The sequence below is a fragment of the Accipiter gentilis genome, chromosome 14 (genome assembly GCF_929443795.1).
Source record: "Accipiter gentilis chromosome 14, bAccGen1.1, whole genome shotgun sequence".
NCBI classification, from domain to species: Eukaryota; Metazoa; Chordata; class Aves; order Accipitriformes; family Accipitridae; genus Astur; species Astur gentilis.
Window position 1 is genome coordinate 23210625 of NC_064893.1, and position 23842 is coordinate 23234466.

General features: G+C 50.5%; 2 protein-coding genes across 2 annotated transcripts in view; one reads left to right on the plus strand and one right to left on the minus strand.

The window, feature by feature from the left end:
• Nucleotides 1–7279, plus strand: part of JPH2 (junctophilin 2) — a 33383-nt gene extending 26104 nt beyond the window's left edge. The window contains exons 4-6 of the mRNA XM_049817348.1: nucleotides 1719–2509; nucleotides 3596–3693; nucleotides 4755–7279. Of these exons, the coding sequence (XP_049673305.1) occupies nucleotides 1719–2509; nucleotides 3596–3676 (872 nt within the window). The 3' untranslated portion in view covers nucleotides 3677–3693; nucleotides 4755–7279. The remainder of the gene's footprint in view (nucleotides 1–1718; nucleotides 2510–3595; nucleotides 3694–4754) is intronic.
• A 7025-nt stretch (nucleotides 7280–14304) lies between these two features.
• On the minus strand, nucleotides 14305–23423 carry LOC126045827 (thyrotropin-releasing hormone receptor-like). Its single transcript, XM_049817370.1, has 2 exons — nucleotides 22638–23423; nucleotides 14305–14774 (listed from the first exon to the last, which is right to left on the minus strand). Exons 1-2 carry the CDS (start codon nucleotides 23421–23423, stop codon nucleotides 14394–14396), a joined length of 1167 nt encoding a protein of 388 aa, XP_049673327.1. The 3' UTR covers nucleotides 14305–14393.
• Nucleotides 23424–23842: the final 419 nt, after the last annotated feature.

Below are 23842 nucleotides of genomic sequence, written 5' to 3' on the forward strand. Positions count from 1 at the left end.
CCTGGGTTTCCTTTAGGATATCAACCTGAGTAGCTTAGAGGAGAGGTATGTAAGCCAAAGCCCTCCCTTGTTGAAATGTCATGCTGGGAGGTGAAGGTGGGGAGGTGAGGAGGACTGGAGCTGTGCAGTGCCCTCCAGGCAGTTGGGATTTTTTTTGGTGTGAATTATTCAGGAGGATAAAGCAGCAGGAGAGAGCAAGGAGCCTGGAGCTGCAGGCAGCCTATTTTGAGGAGTCTGAACAACTGTTGAAACGGCTTCCAAATAATCCACTTGCAGCCAGAAATAAATGGCCCTGAATGGGTCCCCTGCTGATTGACAGGAGCGTGCAGGCAGGGCAGAGCAGCTAAAATCAGTGCCCTTTTACTCCCCACTGCCCACTCCAAACGGAGGCATTGCCTGCGTGGGCAGGAGGTAGCAGTGTGCAAATCACACCACTGATTTATTAGAGGGAAGGGAGCACCAATCCCAATTTCCCAACCAGGCTCAAGTCTGTATCAGTCTTTGGAGTGGAGGAGGTGAGGGGAGGAACTGCGAGGCAGCCAGGGATGGCATGGCTCCAGAGTCCGTGCCATTCAGGAGCATAGAGCAAGCCCTGTACATCTGCACCCCTCAGCTTCGCTTGGATGCAGCAGAATGAAGCCAAAGCCACTTTCAAAAGCAGGTGCTTTGCTTTCAAACAAGCTGCTTTGCGACCTCGTGCTGCCCATAAGGAGCGTGCTTTTCTTGTTCTCACTTGCTATGAGCATTGTGGTGCTGTGCAGGGACCCCTGTCCCAGTGCGGGTCCCAGCGTGCAGAGCACTGTGCAGGGTTATTTTTCCAAAAGAGATTCCCAGTTGTTCAGTGGTGGATTTTGCTCAACCAGCCACCCAGCACGATGGATGTCTTTGGTGTCAGGCTCTGGCTGACTTCCCCAGACTGTAGCTGGGCTACCATTTGCTTTGCAGACACGGCCTAGGGTTAACAAGAAGTAAAGATTTAATGATAGGTGAATAATTGAAGCGAGAGCAATGTTGCTAAGAGCTGACAAGTCGGTGTGGCAGATGAGGCCAGAATGAAAGCTGAAGCCCCGAGTCACCTTGTGTGACGCTGCCAGGTAATTTCGCTGCTGTTGTGGGGCTCAGTGCAGAAAGGAGGGCTGTGAAACTGTCAGCCCTGCTCAGTGCATGAGAAACGTGTTTTTCTCATCATGAGGGATGACAGGTGGGTAATTTGGGAATACCTACTCTTCCCAAGGAGACTGGGCATCCCCCGTATCAGTTGTGAAGTTACCACGCTATTAGACACCAAAGAAGCCACATGGGAGAGCTTCCCAGCCATTAAAAAAAAAACCAAACTTGGATGGGAGCTGGATTCTCTTTAGCCCCAGGATAACCTATCTGTGTGACCACAGAAAGCTGAGCTGCAGATTTTCCCTGGTTCTTTACCCTCATCTGGAGCTCCCTGCCTGCTCCTTCGGCTCTTCCCAAACCAGCCAGCCAGCACGTGGTGGGGCTCAGAGCCTCTGGCTGCTCCTGGAGGAAACCCCTCCTGGAAGCAGCCTCTGGTTTGGGAGCACCTCCTGTCCCAGCCTCCAGCCTGGGCCCCCTCGCAGTCATCCCCAAACGTGTTGTGGCTGGGGGCACAGCTGTCAAAGGCATGATGGTGGCGCGGAGCTGGAGCGGCCTGCTGTCCCTCCGGCCCCCGGGCAGCTCCTCACACCCAACCCCTCTCTCCGCAGGCCCCGAGTACCAGAAGCGGAAGCTGCTGCAGGAGATCGTGGAGAACGCCGAGCACGCCGTCAATATGGAGGAAGAGGCGCCGAGGCCCGAGGGCGCCCCGCCGCCCCCCACGCCCCCCGAGAGCCCCCAGCTCCACGAGCAGGACGAGGCCCGCCGCCGCGCCAGCCCGGCCCCCAGCCCCGCTGCCACCCCTCCTGAGGCCAAACGGGCCAAGGCGGCCCCCCACCACGACGGCGCCCTCCGTCCGGGCAGCTGGGCCGAGGCGGCCGGCCGGCCGGGCGGCGGGAGCCCCGTGCCCCCTGAGGGCGAGGGCCGGCCGGCCTCAAGGGGCTGGGGGCACCCGGCCGAGCAGATGGAGATCGGGCCGCTGCAGAGGATGGCGCGTGAGCCTGACGTCGAGCTCTTCAAGGGCTACCACGGCTACGCCATCCGAACCTCCCCGGTCTCCCCCGCCGCGGACTATGAGGAGGAGCCGCTGCCCGAGCCTGAGGCGCCCTCCCCGGAGCCCCGGGGGGGTACCCCTGCCCCGCCGCAGGAGCGGGAGGAGAAGCCGGCGGCCAGGGCAGAGGCCAAGCCGGAGCCGCCCCGGCCCAAGGAGCTGAAGCAGCGGTCCAGCCCCGAGCATAGGGCGGCGGGCCGGGGCGAGCCTGCTGCCGACAGGAAGACTGAGGCCAGGGCACCGGGGCGGACGGAGCCCAAGGCAGGGGCCAAGCGGAGCCCGGCCCCGGCAGTGGCCCCGGCCCCAGCAGCGGCGGTGGCGGCAGCACAGGAGGCGGAGGAGTGCGAAGAGGTGACGTGGGGGCAGGCCGGGAGGCACCCCTGGCAGCCATCTTTGCCTTTTATTTTTGGTCTACTTTTCGCCAGGAGGTCAGGCCCAGGGGCCCAGGGGGATGCAGAGCCATAGCCTCGAGGCTGCAGCAGGCCAGAGCGGTGCCCGGAGGCTCTTTTTGGGATCCCAAAGCCTGCTGGAGGAGGGCCTTGGTTTTCCCTTCTCCTGCTGCCTTCCCAGCCTGCCCTGCCTTGGCTGCTGGGGCTGGTGTTCATAACCCTTTTATTTTAACTTCCTCTCTGCACCAGGGCAGATGTGCTTTCAGACACGTCCCCATTTCAAAATTTGAGGAAAATGGGCATCTTCTGATTCACTTTTTAGACTGTTCTCCCCTTCTTTTCTCACCCCTTTACCAGCCAACACGGATCTGGAGAACTGGGGGGAAAATGTAGGACAGGGAAGAAAAAGCTGAGTGGGGTTTCTTTTTCACCTGTTACTTTCTGCAGTTGTGGCACCTCATGAGCTGAACTGTGGTATCAAATCACCTGCTGATTTCCCAGGTTTAAAATACAGTCACTGAAATTCAATTTTGCTGTTAGCAAAATACAGCTGTAAAACCAGACATTTTATTAGCCCCCTGCTTCTCATCTTGCAGCCCTTTGGACGTGAATGGTTCCAACACGACTTAAGAAAAGCAAAGCCTGGAAATATTTTGGTCTGAAATTAGAGCAATCTCATACAGATGCATTTGTTCATCTTAAAAATGGCAGCTTTACAAACGTGGGCAATGTGGGTGGAGAAATGAGATGGGAGGAGCAGCCTGACATAGGCTTGGCAGTTTGTGTGCCTGTAGTCAGGGTCTCCTTTAATCTGCTTTAGCCTCAGAAGAAGCCTGATTTAGCCTCCTTAGGAGTCTGCAGGGGAGAAATAGGAATAGGGATTGATAGATACTCAACTAGTTTGAAATTCAAGCTGGTTGTTAAGTGCCAGATTTATGTGCGTTGGAAGGGGATGATTCTGGTGGGTTTGAATAGCAGAATCAAACTGTATCTATCTCCTCACCTGGAACTGCCATGTGTAACACTCTGTTCTGGGTTTTTCCTTCAGGGACCTAACACAATCGTGATCTGCATGGTCATCTTATTGAACATTGGTCTGGCCATCCTATTTGTACATTTTTTGACATGATGTGCCCCTCAGACAAGGTAAGAGAAGCAACGAGATTTTATCCTCAATTTGTAGACTTCACTGTGGACATTTTAGGGTTGATTTGCTTTACTGCCAAAGTAAATCATTCACTAATGGATGCCCTGGTGATGAAAACGCATGGGGATTTATTCAATAGCTGCAGTTGCCTTGCATTGAGTGTTGAGATTGTCAGTAACCCCTTGTCCGTTCAAAGAGTGGTCTGTGGAGTAATTTCAGTGGATAGTTCTCTAGTCTTTTCATAAAATCATTTCCTCAAAGTTAAAAAATTGAACTGTGTTTATTGGATGCAATGCCACAGTATACTTTTGCCTTCCCAGCTAGATGGACATGATTCGTGGAGACTTCCAGTGCAAGAATGTGTGATGTTAAATTTGAAATTTATTTTCTGCAAATAAGCTGCAAGAAACACTTTCAATTTGCTGTTCTGCAGCCACGGCTGCCAGGTATCTTGTGCGTTGCAATATTTCTTGGCATTCAGCCCAGCAAAGATGCAGGAACACAAAGCAAATGTGAAACTATGAAGTTTGCAGCTTTAATTGTACCATCGCTAGTTCTGCCACTGTTGTTATGTAGTTGGTGTTACCAAAGATAAATATGAGCTGAGATGTGTGTCTGACTAAGGTTAAACTGGAGCTCCCCCAGGTCTTCCACTTGAATTGGGATGCGGGTCTGCATTTGGATTTGGTGGCAATAAAACCTTGTGAGGTTACTTGTGCCTCTGGGGTTCCTGCATGCAGGAATGCATCATGGGTTTGCACAAGATTTCTGTTGCCTTGGGCTCAAATATTGCAAAAAAAATCCCATCAAGGCTGAACCTGACCCTTAAGCCTCACATGAACATAATGCAAGGGGTGCCTCCCAAGCCCCCGTGAGGGTATGGGGCTGCCTTCCCAGGGCCTCCTGGGGATTAAAACTGTTCTGCTGGGCACTGCTTTCTGTGATGTTATTAGTCCCCACTCAGCCTGCAGAGCTGAAAGTCTTGCAGACAGCCATGATCATGTGTCAGTTGTGTGTTTTGCTCCCCCTTGACTCTCCTATTCATCTGTGTCTGGGACAGGCATTGCTGCTGATGGAGATCACAGACCTTGGCGGGGATTAAATCTCAGCCACCTGGAAACACCTAAGAGGAGGACTTCAGATCCCAAGGTTGCACTGCAAACATCAACCTTAAATGAAAGCGCCTGAAGATCGGTTCAGTCTCCCTGGTCCCAGGCTGTGGCTGGCCTCTGCAATCTACCAAGAAAAAGCCAGGGTTTCTGCAATTCAGCCTCCTTGTCTTCTGTGTATAAACTAGCAGTTGCCTTAAATTGTTCTCACCAAAGCCATCAACTTTCCTGTCATGCCAGGGATGAGGAATTTATCTGTGTCTGTAGGAAAACAAGTGAGGTCTCATGCGTGCACACTGATGTGTTTTGTAACTCCCTTGGTTGACTCAGTGTCAGAGATTTCCCAAAGAATATCATCCATGCGTGGAGATGAAACAATACACAGCAACCAAAAGACTCACGAGAGCTGCGCCACGGCTAGGGGTGGACAATGTCGCCCTCCACACTTGGAAGTCATCCAAATGGACAAACAAAAAGTCTTTCCTTTCCCTGTCGCCTGGAGTCTTTTTCCATGTATGGAGGACTGAGAGGGGGGCAAGTTGAAATTTGGCTTATTGAAGTGTAACCAGAGTCCTGCCCACACCTGCCGAAGTGCCATGAATGGGGGCTGTGGGGTGGGGTGTGAGGGACTGGCTGATCCGAGGCTGTTCGTGCATGTGGGGAGTACTGCAGGTGGAGATGGTGCCCGTTTTGGGACCAGGTGCCATCCAAGTGCTCTCCAGCCACCAGCAATACTCTGCACAGAGGTGTCTTGCAGTGGGAGACTTCCCACTGTAACAGGAAGGGAAATAGGTGTGCTGAATTTGTCCCTTTACCCCTTTTTTCTATGAAAATGTTGTGACTTAAAATGAAAAGGAGGTACTTACTGAAAAACACCACCATACACCTGCATGTTCCTCCCCTTGGCACTCTGGGCTGCAGCGGGGCTCCTGGGCTCTCTCATTGCAACAGAGTGAACAAACTTTCAACCAGAGGATGCAGGGTGGCTGTCGTGGGAGAGGTTATGTTATTCCTGAAAGAAAAAAAGGTGCAGAGACCCGAGTGACTCCAGTGTATTTGGGTGTTAGGCTCAAAAATACACAGCAGCCAGACTTCAGCGGTGGTAGAGCGCAGTGGGGTAATTCTAGCTGTTGTTCTTGTGTGCGAGGCTTAGAGGCCTGGGCCGTTTGCACCGATTCTTCCCAAAGCTGCAACAGAGAGTGACCTTTGGAAGTAGATGTTTCCACCATGATCTGCTCCAATCCTTAGCAGTGCGAGCTTAGAAAGTCGGCACAGATGAAGTTACAGTTTAGTGCGAAGCTGAGTGCTTGGACATGTTTCTTCCTTCTTTTAAGAGCAATATGTATTTTCTATCCCTTTTTAAGATAATCAGAAATATTATTTATAGTCGGTTGTGCACCTCTGTGTATCCTGAAGTCCCACAGCACAGGACTGGGTGGGAAAACCTGAGGGACTGGAAAGAATGGGGAAATGATGGTTAAGGAAAAAAACAGATGCCCAGTCTGCTCCAAAGGTCAATCTGAAAGGATTTCAGAGATGGGGTGGCAGACAGGCAGGGGTTTACACTGACTGGCAATACAGGGCAAAACCTGCCCAATGTATCTGCTCTAATTATGGCATAAGAGAGTGAGAATAATTCAGTACTTTTCTTTGTGAACCAAGTTTATTTTTTAACCTTACTCAGCTCAGGAACGTTGCCACAGTAGCAAATACATGGTGTTAACTGTGGGAGAAGTGAATGTGATCCCTTCCTAAAAGCCATGTGGCTGTACCAGTCCTGAGAAAGCTGTGCAGCATCATCTGCACTTCCACAGAGCATAGTTTAGTAGCAATTTGCCTCTTTCCTTTTTTTCTTAAGTATAAATGTATTGCAAACCCCAGGCTCTGCTGCCTTTGACACTTTATCTCCATTTGCTGGCACTCACTTGCCAGCTCTGCAGTTTCAATATGCCAACTGCTTTTAACCACCAAGACAATTTCCGTTGAGAGACCTGAGGGGCTTTTATTTATCACTAAGCACAAAAAAGGATCTTTTTCAACAGTGCTAAGGTAATTCCCCCCCCCGCCCCAATTTTTTTATGCATGTGATGTGCACTCAGTAATGTGCTTTCCTCCTAGTAACCTTCTGAGAAAAGTAGGTAGATTTGCTTTTATGTGACATATAAATATATCCATATCACACTGAGATATGGAGAGAGATATATATATATATATATAGCCCCTTAGGGATTTTGTTTTCTTAGATGCAAAAATAACGGATTTACCTCAAAATGCATGCTTTCAAAACTGACTAGGATATTGTGTTATACTTTTCAGGTCTTACAAAGATGCAGATATATTTCACTCTTCACACAAAAATACCTTTATCACAGATTTTGCAAGCTGTTTACTACAATCTGTGTACTACTGTCCAGAGTTTTCTGTCGGTTGTTCTGCTGGATTACGTGCAATAATAAACAGTTATCTGCTCACTGTACCCATGTGGATCTTTGCAGGGGAATCTCCAGGTTTCATTCCAGGTTGACACATTCACTCCAGTCTTGAAGGAGAGTTCATCAACATGTGGCACAGAATTTCGTAGGTGGCATCTGGATGGTTTTTAGCTTTTTCCCAGTATCTATTTCAAAATCTTGTATTTTTTTGTTGATGGGGGGTACTTTGCAAAGAGAATTGTTTTCACTTACTGTTTTTTAAAAGTTTGGTGCCAGATGTTTGAGGACACCTACTGCCCTCTGTGCAAGCTCTGTGTGCCATCATCACGCTGGCCTCTGCCAGAGGTTGCATGGGGCCGGGAAGAAAGGCAGCTCACTGGCCCAAAGCCTGCCCGGGTGATGCAGACGACTGCTGACAGGTCCCTTCACTGCCTCCTGACCCCAGGGCTGCTGCCAAGTTTCTTCCAAGCTGTGCGTCACTGCCGGCTCCTCCAGTACCACAGTCCTCCGGGGGTTGGGGAGGACTGATTCTCCTCTGCCCATGGCCCTTCCTCTCACTCAGCCCCTTGAAATGACCAAAGTGAGAGGAAAGCCAGGCATGAGGGACAGGGAAACGGCATTCGGGGAAAGAGTGATTTACAGGGGAGGATGGGAGAGCAGAGCCCAGCGCCAGCCAGGGGCAGCAGGGCCCAGGGGCCCAAGGAATCCAGAGTAGCCAAAACCTTCAATCCCTTTTCTATTTCTGGAGTGTCTCACATGAGCAAAGCTGGGCTGTGCAGAGAGGCTGGCGGGACGCAGGCTCAGCCTCTGCAGACAGCAGGGCCTCCCTCGGCTTCTGTGGGTGCGAGGAGTCTTGTGGCGGAAGATTTTGTGCTCTAGTACAGACTTAAGGAGCTGAGTTTGGTGAAATGATGGCTTTACTCTCCTCTGGGCTTGTTTTGCTTCTGGTATGGGAGGAACCAGCAGCATCTCATTCATCCCGTCTCTAGGAGGAGGCTGGGGGCAGTGGGGTAACCTGAGCCCTTTGCACCTCATAAATCTCAGGCTGATGAATGGAGCAGATCTTTGGCCCATGTGTGGCAGAGGCAGCAGGGAGGGAGGTGGGTCTGCTGCTACAGCAATGACGTATTGCTTCAAAAATATGAATAAAGGCAAAACAAAAGGCCTGCCCCTTCCCCAGGGTGGGGGGGACAGCGCTGGGTCTCTGCTTCAGGAACTGCTGCTTTCACAGGTAACGTCCCCCGCACTGCTCCTGGCTGAGCGTTCCCGGGTGCGGGCAGGGAGGTGTCCGATATGTGAGAACCAGGATAAAGGCACTGGCCTGGTCCTGTGACCGAAGGGCAGTGGCCTTAGCCTCCACCGGTGGGAGGGAAGGTGCAATCTGAGCCCCCGTGTCCTTTGAGCATGACCTGCCGAGGCGTCCTGGGGACGGCTGTGCTACCCTCCACCGTCCTTGCAGGGCATTGAGGCTCACAGGAGCAAACCCCTCTCTTGGCCTTCGTCTTTGTGTGAGAGGAAGAGCCAGACCTGGGGTGAAGGTGGCCCTGGCAGCAAATAGGTGCTAGGAAGCGCAGAGGGGTTACTGTGCTCCTTTCTGGCCCAGGAGCCACGGGCACACCATGCCTGGCTCAGGGCTGGCAGCAAGGGGCCCTGCGGTGGCCACCTTATCCTGTCAGAAACACTGGCACTGCGTGGCTGGAAAAAGTTGCTTTTATTTTATTTCCTCTGAGCAGCCACCCATACTGTGCCCGCAAGGACGGACAGGATCAGCCAGCACAGGAGACCAATGGGCCCTTGCTGACTGTCTCAAAATCATATTAGCACCAGGACCACCCCAGGACCTTCTTCTTGAAAGGGGAAAGCTTTTAAAGGGTTCCTGCCTTGTGGCTTCAGGCATTACCTTTTGGAGGAGCAGTGAGCGGCCACTGGTGCACTTGCAGCATCCCCTGTCTCTACAGAAACAGCACATAGAGCACAATTCACAAGGTCGTTATTAAAGAAAATTCAGCAATTACAAAACACAGACTGTCCTTAATACTTCTGCCCATCACCCATGTCACAGGGGACCTGTAGTGTTGCAGTCATGTCCCCTCCCTCGGGCAATAGCTGGGAAAGTGCCCCTGATCTGGGGCACAGGCAACGCCAGCGATGCCCTCCCATCAGGGTCTGCATTTAGACCCTGGCAGTTCAGAAACTTGCAGGGCTGGTTAACTGCTAAACTGAGGGTATTTCAGTAAAATAGAGTCAGTCCTGCAGGCCTGGCAAGCTTCAATCCACTGTGTGTTACAGCGTGCTCCCCAAGATGGATGCCTTAGTTTGAAGGGTGCTGAGGAGCAACCTCTGAGCGAGCAAAGAGAGAAGGCAGGTCCAGGAGGAATGCTGGCCAAAGAGGCCTCCAGAGGCCTTGGGAAACACGAATTGCAAAATAAACAAATAACTGCTGAGTGATTACATTAATATTGCTGTAGGACTATCCCCCAGGCTTCATTAGCAGCTCCTTAATTGGGGCCTGCTTGAACTAATTAGTTCAAAGAAGCAGCCAGGGGCAGAGCAGATTGAAAAGGGGCTGTATCCAATTGATTCCCTAATGTGTGGTCCACTCTCTCTTGTGGCTCTGAAAAATTTAAGCATTTACTCAGCATCCTCTTCAGTGACCTAAGTATTACCGATTTAAAAGTACCATGATTTTAACTTTAGTAATGTGCTCTTTGCAGGATTGTACCACAGAGCAGAAGCTGAGCTCTAATAGCCTGCTCTGGTTGCAGGGAAGTGGTGGGTGCCTTTATGGTCTTTTCATCCTGTTTTTTAGGGAACTGCTAGTGTTTTGTGGGTTACCCCCTAATGTGGCCCTGGGCCAGGCTGGCTTCTGGGATGCTGGCCAGGACTGCAGGGGAGAGGCTCTCCCAAAGAGTCATCAGAATGGCCATGGTCTCCTCTGGCACAGGATGGTGTGGATGCCCAATTTCACCCCTGAAAGTATCTTTTCCACCACCCAAATCTAGAGACAAGGTAAGAAGACAAGCTGACTAGGGCTTAAACTGAAAATTTGGTAAGTTTTAAACTTCTGTGTTTGGCACAAGTAAATAACCCTTCCTGGGCACCCATCTGTGCACCACATAGAGGCAATTACTATGTGGCCTCTATCACCAATGTATTGGGACTAGCCAGATTCAGGTAAATATCCTGGATGTGGTGTCTCCTAAACTGAAAGTCTCTGATGAATGCTGTGTGCTTCAGCCAACCTGCAGTTCTTCAGGCCCATAAACCTCACCCATCCTTCTCCCACCAGCCCTTCCCTCTCTCTGCACCGCTCGCAAATTCATCCCCTCTCCCTGGGGCTCTGTGGCAGTGCCAGGTCCCCCTCTCCTGCCAGGGGACTTGTTTGCTTGTAATTGAAGAAAGCAGATGGCATTTTACCAGGTTAACAAGCACTGGAAGGGCAGGGGTTAGAAATAATGAGCTTTAATTAAGAAATAACAGGTTAGATTAAACTGAGGAATGGCTTCAATGTGGTAACTTACTTGGGAGTAATAGATTCGCTCTTTGGTGGCATATTTGTAAACTTGCAGCTTACGCTTATGCTGTTGAGACTAAATAAATGCTAAGGGTAAAATGCAGCTTTGGACATTATGAGTGTGGTGGGCTGTTGCAGGGTACAAGGTAATCCAGGGTGAAGCTGGAAGGGGGGTCTTTGATTTCTTATAAGGAATTAAGGTTTTTACTCAGACCCTGGCTATCCAGAGGAAGTTACAGTGATGAGTTATTTCTTTTAATTCCTTTCTGCTAGTGATTTATTTCCCAACAGCACGCAGTTGCCTGTTCTCTCAACCAGCATCTACTTAGCAAGCTGAGTGCTGACCTTCTGCCTCCACTTCCACCTAAAACTCTCTCAACTCCTCCTAACATGTCAGAATACGTGCAGGGGGAATGAGTAGGAACTCATTCCTCATCTACAGAGTTTAATGCTCTGGTGCATTTGCTGGAGATCTCGTGGTGCTGGGGGAATTTATCTGCCAATTACTTCTCAAAAAATAACAAAGGGTCACAGAGCACTTGACAGATAAGGACAGAAAGAGGAGAAGAGAACTGGGTTTTAACTGAATTCCAAGTATGTTGAACAAAAATTTCAGAACTCTCAATTAGCTGTTGGCCTGGGGCTGAAATTTAATTAAGAGAATAGTGCTTTTAGGATGTCTCAGAGAGGGGAAAAAAGCGTAAAGAGGAACATGTGATGGGGAGGTGGAAAAGATCCTGCTGGAGATGCTTCAGAGTTGAGCTGCTTACTTGGGTTCACAGAGATCAAGGCCGTCTGTCAAACTGCACATCCCATACCTGAGAAATGCCTTACTTAGGATGCAGGTGGGTTTCTGAGCTTGGACAGTAAATCCTCCTCCCACGTGGCCTCAGGGCAAAGCTGGCTTTTGTGCTACTCTCTGCACCCACAGCCATAGGATGAAGGAACACAGGACAGCCTGTCCCCAAGGAGATGCTCCCTGTGCTCGAGGTCCCAGGGAGGTCCCATCCACCACAGCCTCCCAGTCCCGCAGCACCCAGGGCAGCTGGGCAGTGCTTTGCTGCTGTGATCTAGTTATTGTACCAAAGCAAAGAGCACGGGGTTGCAGAGTCCCAGTCCCAGCTCTTCCTCCTCTCCAACCCTACTGTGCTGCAGGGTGTTACTGCACTGCTAAGAGGTTAATTTTCTCCTTTCTTCCTTTCTTGCCATCCCCCATCCCATTATGGCTGTACAGACTAGTTGGCTGGAGAGCAGGGAGGGAAAGGGGAGAGGAAAGGATGGGACACTGCTTGCTGTATGTCCTTGGCTGTTGGGGCTGGCTATGGTGTGTGTGCACCCAGAGGTGCTTGTGTGCTCAGGGCCCTGTGCTCCAGGGAGCTGCAAGCCACAGTTGGCTGTGAAGATGAAGAAAATTAATCCTGCGCTGGCTAGACAGGGCATGGAGTGGCTTAAGGGGAAGAAGTTGTTATGTTTCGAGGAGGTAACTCTGATGCATTGGAAGAAGGACTCATTAGCACAAGAACCCAGCTTAGCTCTGAGCTATGCAATAAGTTGTTCCTGTTAGCCTCAACCCAGCACATGTAAGAGCTGATGCATCCAAACCTCAGCCCTGGATTTTCCCATGTTCAGGGGACCAGCAGCTGCCCCAGGGGTCCCCTTCCTCATCCTACACCTTACTTGTGTATACTGCAAGGCACCCTGATCCTTACTGCTCTGGTTCGTCTGCAGATGTTTTTATCAATGGCTTGTTGCAAGCTGCTAAGGAAAAATCTGTTCTAGGGGGAAAAATCATCTGTACTAGAGAAAAGATTGTTACAAGAAAATTATTTTATTTCCTAGTTTCTTTTGCTAATTGGAACAATTTTCTCTCATCGTAGCAAAACCACTTCCATTTTCTTCAAGATGCAAATCCCAAATCTCTGTGCAGAACTTCCTTAACAACAATAAAGAGGAACTTTGCTCCTGAATTCCCAATATACACAGAAGAGTGCAAAAATGGCATGAATTCTTAAATTCCAAACATGCACCATTCCAAATAATTGCAAAAAGCCAATGTTCTCTTCCCTCGTGCTACAGTTATTTTGGGGACGAAGTAGATAGGGTAATAACTCACAATAATAATCATACATGCAATGCCACCCTACACTGAAATGAAATAGTTCCTGACACATCGGTGGGAGGTGAGGTCTTGTTTTGACTCACCCAGGGAAGTGATTTCCCATAGATGCAGAATGGTTACTTAATGTCTTGTGCTCTTAAAAATATCACACAGATATTTTCCAAAGTGGATGCAAAATTCTAAGATCTTTTAACACTATAGTGTGGTGAAAAACAGTGTTGACTAGTGAGGCTGAATTGGCTGTTCAAAGAATTTTTTACAGTTGCTTGAGGGTTACTAGTGGCTGACACTTGTTTTATTTGGCAAGAGCCTTAGCATTTGGCTCATGTATAATCTTATTCATTTTATACCTAGTCCAGATAGTCTCTTGGAAGTCTGGGGCAAGTGTCCTTGGGTTGGTTTCTTGGATGCCACAGGTTATGAATAACTACTTTGCTCACAACACGATAGCAGCAATGAGTGTTGTTAATGTCTTACAGTCAGTGTGTAACTTATCACTAAACACTTGATGGACTTTCACAAGTTATTCTCAGGAAGTAAGAGAATTTCTTCACCTGCCATTGAAATGCAACTGTAGCTGGGACAGAGAGCAACACTGCTTGAGGGTATGCAGCTGCACCACACCAGGGCTTACAGGACAAGGCTGTGGTATCCAGCTGAAGCAACTAGAGGAATTTGGACAGAAAATGTAAAATTATCCAAAAGAAGCTTAGACCACAATGATGGAAGCATTACTGTTACCTTATGGAACACTCATTATTACGAGGTTCATTTTTCTGTAACAAATCCAAATGGTCTGGACCTTGGGTCTATGTGCTACCAGCACCGCAATATTTCCAGAAGCATGAGGTGAGGTTCATGACACCCAACTTTGGTGTTATTCCTAATGTAGGAGTCTCCACCTGAGAGAGTCCCTTTACAGTCAATGGGCAGAAATAGTCACATCTGGTGAGGCACTCATCTCCTTGGTAAGTATGCGTGTTCCTCAGAGGACTATGCTGAGATGAGAAGAGCAGCTTCCTGGAAGTGCCTAATTGTCCACATTAGCTCTAGAAGGACTCTAGAGAAGCAGCTCACATGGGGTGTCTGTGTTACAGGCATGTAAATTTGGGTAGGTGAATCTCATTCTATATAAGAACTGGTCCAGCAGAAAGAGATTGTTTTGGTTGTTTTTTTCCTTTGAATACTCTTCTCTTCCTGGATTTCCTTTCAATGCTCTGACCCAACTCAACAAGCAATTGCACTCGCATGTAACACAGAATGGCGTTGCACTGCTATATTTAACTACAGATTCTTTAAAGATGCTAAACACTGACCTGTGCCTAACACTTCACTGAACAAGAATAAATTAGCGTTAAGGAAAAACAAATTAATTTGCCTCTAAGAATCTGTTTTGTTAAATGCCCTGGAGAGGTATTAAATTAAGCTTGCTGCAATGCTAAAGCAATTTCTGTTGGCACTTTCCCAACACAGTGCATACAGCCACATAGCTCCCACTGCCTGCGTTGTTTCAGGGTCCCAGGATTTATTTGGCAGGCTTGCTCTTCTTTGCAGGTGCAGGGAGACTGTTCAGATCTTCTTGTTCGGTGACATCGTGATCAGAGCTGTCGTGAGGATAGTCCTTTGTAACGCTGTAGTACACCGGGGTGGTGTACGGTGCAGGGTTCTCAGCACTCTTCTCTTCGCAATTCCATAACTTCCTAAAGGCAGCCCTGAACTTCTGTGACATGAGGTTGTAGATGATGGGGTTGATGGCACTGTTCAAGTAGATGCACATGCGGCAGAAGAGAAGGAACCAGATGTTCAGGTACGGAGGGTCCATGAAGGAGTTCACCACCACCAGTGTGCGATAAGGCATCCACAGAAGGGCGAAGAGGACTACCACAACAGCCAGCATTTTGGTCACCTTGCCAGTGGGGATATGCAAAAAGAGAAACAATAGTCAGATTATGCTAAACCTCCAGCAGAGCTTTCCTACCTGGAGAAATGGTGCAGACAGCTAATTCAGTCTACATATTGCTTATATCTTTCTTTAAGCATTTAAAATAGGCACCCAAACCATGGGGCTATTCTTCTCTGAATCCATTTTGTTCATGAAACAATCTTGCATAAATAAACCCCTTCAATGATAGGTTTTCACCTACCGCTGAAGAAACTTTAAAACTCTTTACGAGAAGCATCCACCAGCCTGGAAATGGGCTGGGATAATCATGGGAATTTCTGTACCAGCAAGCAAATTTGAGAATTGTACATAACATTAAATCAATGGGGAAAATAACTTGTGCAAAAGTGGGGACCTAAGTTTTGGGGGTGCCATGGGGTGTATGTCAACTCCCTGCCTAGGATCTCCTGCTTTTCTACACCAGCTATGTTGTTCCAGGGAATAGGGTCATGGTAGAGAGCAGCACCAGGAGCAGAGGAGACTGTCTGGAGTCTTACGTAAATTCCTACTTGTGCTGATATGGGAGTTACTTAGCTAATTGGTATGGGCTATTTTAATTTGCAGCACACTAGGGAAGTACTACAGTAACATATTAGGAACAAGAAGATATTGAGAATTCAGAAGTAAGCAGTAATTGCCCTCAGCTTGGCTCAAGCTTGTTTAAGAAAAATGGGTGTTTTGTACTGAAACTCCAGTGATCCTAATAATTTCAACAGCTATTTCTGGTAGGTGACAATCATCCTCCAACAAATACTTACAGAATACACATGTCCCCAAGGAGGAAAGTATGAGTAAACACTGATGCCGCACGCATATTAAGGCAGTGGCATTTCAAACGTCAGAAAGGGAGTTGTGCAATGTCTCCAGTTCTCGATATGGAATCACTTAGATCACATTCACAGTCTCTCAGCTTTTCTTGGAGTGCTTTTTTTACTTGGTCATGAGCAACTGTGCCTTCCTGTAATGCTGTGAGTAGAAATCGGGGGTGGTTGGTAGTGGCAACAAAACCTTCCCTACAAGAAAGGGACTATTACCAAGCCGAGGCCAAAATAGAAGTGTTTTGCTGTGTGTGGTTTAATGGGAATGTTGAGGACACTTCCCAGAGTAAGCTCTTGATACAGTGAGTGCTGAGGCTGTTGCTAAAACTGCCGCTTGTTTGCTACCACAGCGTGTTGCCTTTTGGGAAAGATATAAGAGATTGTACAAGTCGTGTCAGTAAAAGGTTTGCTTCTGAGCTTTTCAATGCCTTTTACAAGGGCTGGCTGGATCCAGAAGAGTGAGAGCCATCCCATAAGCTTTTGGTTTCAAGCCACCCTAGCTAGTGTGCAACTGCTAGGGTGATAATCTGCTTTATAGAAATACTCCTGAACAGATAGGCTGGGAGTGGACAGTGGCTGCTTGGCCCACAGTTGACCATGATCAAAATCTTTACGTACCAGCATGGTTATAGCCGCTGCCTCTGCCAAGGCTGGCAAGGCAATCCAGGCTCGGCCACCCCTTGCCAAGGGAAGGACCGTCCTGACAGCAGTGGTGAGACTGTGTTACTGTGGTCTGTACTGCAAGACCTGGGAACAGAGAGCTCCCAGATACCGGATCAGCCCAGGAAGAAGCAGATTTTGTGTCAACACCATGTGCCCCATGAGCAGTGCGTACGGAAGGGACCCATGTTCTCTACTGTTCTAAGCACCTTTATAGCAAATACTCATGACGGCGATGGAGCATTCAGCCAGCCTGCTGCCTTCCACAGAACTGTTTCACAGGTGTGTGGAGAGAATTGTTTTTGCCATGTTTTTGATGCATCTGAGGTTCATTTCCCAAGAATTTGAATGAAGCTGATCTGAACAAAGCTGTGCTGACAGCTGAACCCTACAGCGAAATGCAACCAACTCCTCAGCTTAAGTGGTCCTAAGCACCATTTCAGCCAGAATTTAATTCCCCTCTGCTAAGCAGTTTAATCCTCCTGGGAGGTGAAGGCAGGCTCTGTGCTTTTCCATCCCATGCAGAAACTGAACATGTCCCCATCCTACCTGGAAAGGTCCATGTTAAAGGACTATCTTGTGGGTAAAGTTGATGGGAGTCCTTCCATCAACTTCAGCAATCCCTAGGCAGCAGGACTGCTGCAAAATATGCCCTGGGAAAGAGAAATACCACAGCTCTGCAGGTCCTCACTGAGACACAGGCACTTCTCACTCAGCAGTTGTCTCAGTTCCTGAGATGCAGTTACCCCACACAGGGCTGGGGAGAATAAATCCCTGAACTGTTATACACTTAGCTCTGCTCTCTGGTGTCCCTTCCAGCTGGGAGGTTTCTGTATGACTAAAATGTCTCCTATAAAGCTAATGCATCAATGCTGCTCATGTGCTGTCTCCTGAGACTGAAACATCTTTGGCTTTTCGACTGTTGTAACTCTCTGCCTCGTTTTACTGTTCAGGAGCCCACAATGGTTGTGAACAGTGATCTGAACCCTGCATCAAAGTGACAAGACCAAGGAGAGCGTATCCTAATAAGGCTGAAAAGTAAGTTCATTCTGGTCCTTTCTGAGACCAAAAGAAATGTAGTCTGGAAAAGAACCAGTGATTCATCTTCTTTTTAGCCATAACTGTCCCTGCTTTTCAGCTGGTTGTTATGGAAATGCTGGTGGTGCCAGCAAGCGCTTGCCCAGCTCCTGCCTGAGCAAGATCCCAACACTTCCCCCCAGACCACAGAAAACCACAAAGTGCTGTCATCCAAAGAGCGCTTCCTGCTACGCGTCCTACAGCCCTGCGAAAAAGCTGTCTTTGTCCTGGGAAGGGAAACCGGCTGGAAACAGCACCGTGAGGATTTATTACTTCTGTCTCACTAAATGCCTTCAGTGCTCCCTGAGGACGCTGCATCCAGACCACAAGCCAGGACGGGCAGCCCTTGCCCTGAGCTTTGCTGTAAGATTGAAATTTACCTTTTAAAGCCAACTGTCCATACAGACCATGTTCTCCTGGCTGCAACTTTAGCAAAGCTCTGTGAGCACAAGATGCCTCTCCTGGATAAACCTAACAGTCTATCCCAAACTCGCTCTCATATCTTCACTGTGGGGAAAGAAATCTCCAGTGTCGTCTGCATGCAAGGCTGAAATCTGTCTCCATGACTTTCCTCACTCTGCCTTGCTAAAGCAAGTGCCTACAGCATATTTGAGGTGCTCTGAACTTATTTCTGGTCCTCATGTGACAAATGAACCTAATAATCTCTGAGGAGAGCTTGGGACATTTATCCCTAGCTGGAGTAGTCCTCAATTACGGCTGCAAAAAAACAGCTGCACCCAAAAAAGCCAGAGCTTTGCTGTAGCCTCAAAGCATCCATCAGTGAAGCACCAGCTCAGGGACAACAATTTTTCCAACAAGTGTTTTGCAACAACTCTGTTGTACACAGTGTGTGCACACAACAGCAGTAAAGGAGCTATGGACAGAAGCAAGACAAGGGTTTGTAGACAGAACTGGATGTTTTACTAGAACAGTTGATATTTAGCTGAAAAAAAACACTTTTGAGCACATAAGCCAGTGTTGTTGCTGGATGGCCAAGGATATCTGCTGTACGGACCCCTGACTACATCCTGGGTCGCCATGTCAAAGCTAAGGGGCAGCTCATCTTCCACCTCCACAGGCCAAGCCTGCTGTAACTCCTAAACCAAACCCACTGTGAACCTCCTTCTCACTCCAGAAGAGATGATGGGCATCCTACATCCCCGCACAGCCCTTCTGACCCATCTATTCTCGCAGTGCTGTGTCCAGCCTCTGCCCCTGTCCTGGAGGTCACAGATGCTTCTCCCCAGCCAGTGTCATCCCTCCTTGTCCAGGCACTGTTATCCTGAGCTGCAGCATCCTTTTTTAGGAATCCCACTCCCTCTAGTGGTCCCTCTCTGGCAGGTGAAATATGGGCTTGGAGGTGGCTGGTGTTTTTTATCTGTGGCCCTTTCTTCTGTAGGTGATAAATACAGCAAAACTCACACCTTGCATTGTCCTGCTCTGGACTTACGTGTTTGAGAGGCAGCAGTGAGGGAACAGCAGCATCTTCATGCTCTGAAAAGCAAGCAGGGCAGCGCTGGGGCTGCGTAGGAGCACACATTAAGAATTTTATTTCCAAACTCTGCATCTCCACAGCAAAACACCCCCAGCCATCTAGGCTCTTTAGAGTCAAGGGAGAAAAATGGGCACCTCTGTGGTAGCCCCTTTTGGACATCTTCCAGGGGACTCTGGGCAAGGGGCCTGGAAGAGTCAGTTCTTCTACAGAGGCCAGAGGAGAACCGCTGACATAGGTGCCTGTACCCTGGTCAGAGGGATGTCCTGAGCTACACACCTGCCCCAGCACCCGTCCTCTCACCCTGTTCTGCTCTTCTGGTCGACAGATCCCCCAGGAGCCAAACTACCCTCTCATACCACTGGTCTGTGATGGGAATCTGGCAGATGCTTGTGCTCTATCAGAACAAACTCAAAGGTGTTTGCGGGGTTGGAGTCCCACTTCACCACATCACTGGGATGCAACCTGCTTCCTGCAAGGTCCTGTGAAGCTCTTGCTGCATGTGTGAAGCCTGTCAGACAGCAACACTACTGCTGTTTTGGACTAAACTTGCAGCCATGATTTCTAATGGTGTCTTCAGTGGTTTAGTCTATATGGCAATTGCATTTTAAAGAAGCTGCACCCTCACTTCAATCTTCCCCACCAGTAGCACATGCACCACTTTCACAGCCTCCTTATCACCCTGTCAGATTGGAGACCACCAGCATTTGTTATTAGAGCAGTTTCCAATGCTGTGTCCTCACTTCTGGTGCTCAGGATAGGACCCTTTACCAAGGGCCCCCATGGAAATTCCTGGTGACATTTCCAAGGGCTGTCAGCACTCCTCAGGAGAGTGTGAGAAGTCAATGGCATTACCTCTCAAGCTGCCCTTTCCTTTCCACCTGGCCACAGGTGATTAATGAGCAAGGAAACTTGCTTATGAGCTCCTCAGCCAGCATCAGCTGTTGTAAAGCAGCGTCAGGTAGTCTGAGCTGAGATCCATCTGTGTTTCTTCTTTCCCCAAGTTTCCTCTGGCTTTGAGGGCAGTGATGCCACAGCTATCAGAAAATCAGAGAGGAAACCTTTCTTCTGGTGAAGATGACACAGGACACTAGTGTCCAGGCTGCTCCCTTTTAAGGCTCATACCTGCCCATTGCACGAGGGCTTTTTGTTGCTGAGGTGAACTTCACCTGGAGAAGACCACTCAGGTCCTTTCTGTGCCTCTCTCCTGCCTTTGCTAAAGCCAAGTTGATGGGGTGTCCCATGGATCCAGGTGCTGGGGGTGATATGGGGGCTGTAGCCCCCCTGGACTTTGCCCTGACCCTTCACATGGGCACATGCATCTCTGTCTCGCTCACCCACATGTCCCAATCAGGGGGCCCACTGGCCATGGGAATGCTCTCTCTGTGCTCACTTTTAAACCCCTTCTATCCAGCACCTCTATCTGCCAGCTCTGCTGGCATGAATGGATTCAGCTACCTTCTTTCTCACATTAAAATCCCTTTCTTAATGATCTGCCCATTCCCCAGCACTCAGCCAGTGCTTCCCCTCTACTCTGCCCCCACAGCCCCTCTGGGGTCCTGCATGCTGCAGCATCTTCCTGAGAATATCATTCCTGGGCCCTGGCTGCCCCTGCTCAGGGAGGCAAATTCCAGGCAGAAACCTGTGCTGACCCCTTGGGGTCTCAGGAGGCCTCTTTCCTCCCTGGGTGGTTGGGTTGTTGGTTTTTCTCTTGTAACTAGATGCAGAATCATGACTCACTGCAGCTTCTGTTCCTCTATTCATTGCAACACCAGCAAAAATCTCTGGCTGGATTTCAGGCAGTGCTCAGGTGGATGCTCTGACAGGACCTGGATTCGTTATGCTCCAAGCACTCCTGTTCATACTACCCGAAACTCTTATCAAAATAGCCGTGTGGTTTTACTTGGCTTTGGTGCACAGATAACTTATTTCTGCACCAAGCATCCAGCAGATCCCCTCAGCAATGAATCAAATGCTTAAAGTTGAACCCCTGGTTTTGCCCCCTCTGATTTTATGGGCAGTCATATAAATTTCCCTATGATTATATATAAAATGAAGCAATCGTCCCATGTCATATCCAACTTGTGAAAGATGTTTATGGAAAAAACTGGACTGCAGCCATCTCTGGGGTGCAGCACCGCATCCATTTGACTGCCACCAACCCGTGTGTCAGGCACCTAGCCCACATGCCACCGGTGGCACAGCTGCGGTTTCTTCCTCCATCACTCTCAACACAGCTTGCTTTGAAGAGCTGCTGGTGTGAAATGAGAAGAAAGCATTCAACAAACCATAGCTGGAAGCCCTGGGAAACTGCTTTACAGTTTAAAAACTCAATGACACCAGCTCTGCAATGTCAGGCCAGCAAGAGGAAGTCTTTGCATGCTAAGATATTTCAGGAGGTAATGACAATCTCAAGAAAACTCCTGGTGTAACAGAAAAGGGAGCACAAGATGTTTCCAGGAGCTGGAGTGCCTGTCATCCAGCTCCATCAGCCACTCATCCTAATGATGCTGGAGTACGCTGTGTGCGGCACAGCCGCTCCATGGCACAGCACTGCGGGGGGAGCGGCACAGCCCCTGCAGCAGCTGCTCTGGAAGGAGAGGTCCGTCGACCCACACCTTTAGGTACTGCCTTGTATTATCTAGAGACCTTGCTGCTGAACACCCTGCCCGAGGCTCCCGCAGCAGCCAGCGACCCTGGGAGAGCAGGCAAGTACTTCTGCAGAAGTCAGGATCTGCTTTAAACCTTTCTGTACTGGAGCAAAAGGGAGAAAAAGCTGGACTGGAGAGACTTGGAAGTTCATGAAGAATTACACATTCTTTGGGCTGTTTGCTTCCCCTCTGCGACTGAATCATCTCTCCTGGGGAATGGAGGTTCCTGTGCAAATCAGGCAATGAGATACTGAGTTGGAAAAACAAGGACTTTAAGACAGGCTGAAGCCAGTTTCAGGCTGTCTGGAAATCGGATCCTGCTCACTCAAAATCACAGCAGATCTGGTGATCTCAGGGACTTATGCCAGACTCCCAGATTCAGCCCTTTCCTTTAAAATTGCCTATGTCTCTGCCTATGCGAAGTTCGAAACCGGAACGCGATAGTCTCCTGCAAACAGCCAGCAAGAGCATCTGTCCCGTGTCCAGATGCTGACCTGTCCAAGGAGATGGGGCAATAGTAATTGTCCATGTGGACAGAGAAAGAGGAGGAAGGAGGGCAGGAGGTGGGAGGAGAAGGAGGTGTGGAGCGAGCAGGCAGCTGAATGACAGAGGAGTCACTGAGGAGGCAAACACACCACCATGACACCGAGGTGCCTTCCTCGGCTGCAGGGACCAGGGGGCTGCGGCCAGGACTGGACCCAGAGGGCAGGAGTTCATGCCAGCTCTCCCCTCCCTTTGCTCCTCTAAATCTGAGGTGACCTGCCCAGGACCCTGCCTGGGAGGCGAGTCCCGCTGGCATAATGTGACCCAGCAGTCCCCTCCTTGGGGAGGCAATCAGTGATTAATTATCCAGCAAACACCCCTGCACTCCTGCCTCTCCCAAGTGATGCTGGAGCCCTGTCCTGCTCCGCCAAGCCCAGCCAAAGCAGGGGGAGCCCATCTGTGCTGCCAGACCCCAGCTGGGCTGGGGGTGGCTTCTGTGCAGCAAACCAACCCTCTCCATTCCCTCCACAAAGGGAAGCAAAATACTGGGGCAGCCCAACCCCTGCCAGAATGCCCCTCAAAGCACTGAGCCCCTGACAGTGCTGCCTGCAGCCCAGCATGCCCCAGCCCGGCGGGGAGCCCCTACCTGCTTGCGGGAGCTCAGGACCCCCTTGTTGCCCCGGCAGGAGAGCTTGAGGGAGCCGCCCTGGTGCATGGAGCCCAGGCAGGGGTGCTGCGGGGTGGCGGGCAGGGGGCTCATGAAGAGGATGCGGGCAATGAGGCCGTAGAGGACAGTTGCCAGCCCCAATGGGATGACGTAGAAGACGGCAAAATCCAAGAAGTAAATGGGCATGTAAAGGCTTCTGGAGACCCGGTAGCCACAGCTGACCTGTGCCCCATCCGAGAAGGTGACCTGGGTCGTGTCCACCAGGAAGAACCACATGAGGCAATAGAGGGAGGTGAAGAGCCACAGCGAGGCGATGATGCGCTTGGCGCGGGACACGGTGCACAGGAGCTGCGCTTTGATGGCGTGGCAGATCGCGATGTAACGCTCCACCGTGAAGGCAGTGATGGACCAGGCGGAGATGTTGATGCCCAAGTACTGCAAATAGGTGATGCAAAGGCAGCCGGCGTAGCCGTACACCCAAGAAGCCACCACCTCTGAGATGTTGGGCAGCCCAGCCGCCAGCAGCACGATGAGGTCGGCCACCGCCAGGCTCACCAGGTAGCAGTTGGTGGGGGTCACCATGTGCTTGGTGCGCAGCACCACCAGCACCACCATCGCGTTGCCCGCGATGCCCACCCCGCAGATGAGCAGCACCAGCAGGATGGTGACCACCTGCAGCTCCAGGGGCTGCCGGGGCATCCTGCCCAGGGTCTGGTTGCCGCTGCCGCCCAGCGCGGCTCCCGGGCTGGTCGAGGCGTTCTCCATCGGCCGCCGAAGCCGTCCCCGGCAGAGCTCCGCGCACCTTGCGGCGGGGAGTGGGGAGAAGGGGGAGCCGGGAGCCGCGGCGCCCCGTTGCCCCCCGCGCCCCCTCCCCGCCCCGGCTCCTCCCTCCCCTTTTTTCCCACCGTTCTCCCCAAGTCTCGCAGCCGCCCGGCTCCTTGCACCCACCTTCCCTGCAAACCCTCCCGCCGAGCCTCCGCCCCTCCAGCTCCCGGGGACACCCCCCCCCCCCCCCCCCCGGGATGCTCCGGGACCCCCCCCCCCCAGCCCCGGGAACCACCCGGGACCGCCTAGGACCCCCAGCTGCCGGGACCCTCCAGAACCTCCCCCAGCCGCCGGGACCCCCGGGAACCACCAGGACCTCCCCAGGACCGCCCGCGACCCCCCAGGGCTACCCCAGCCGC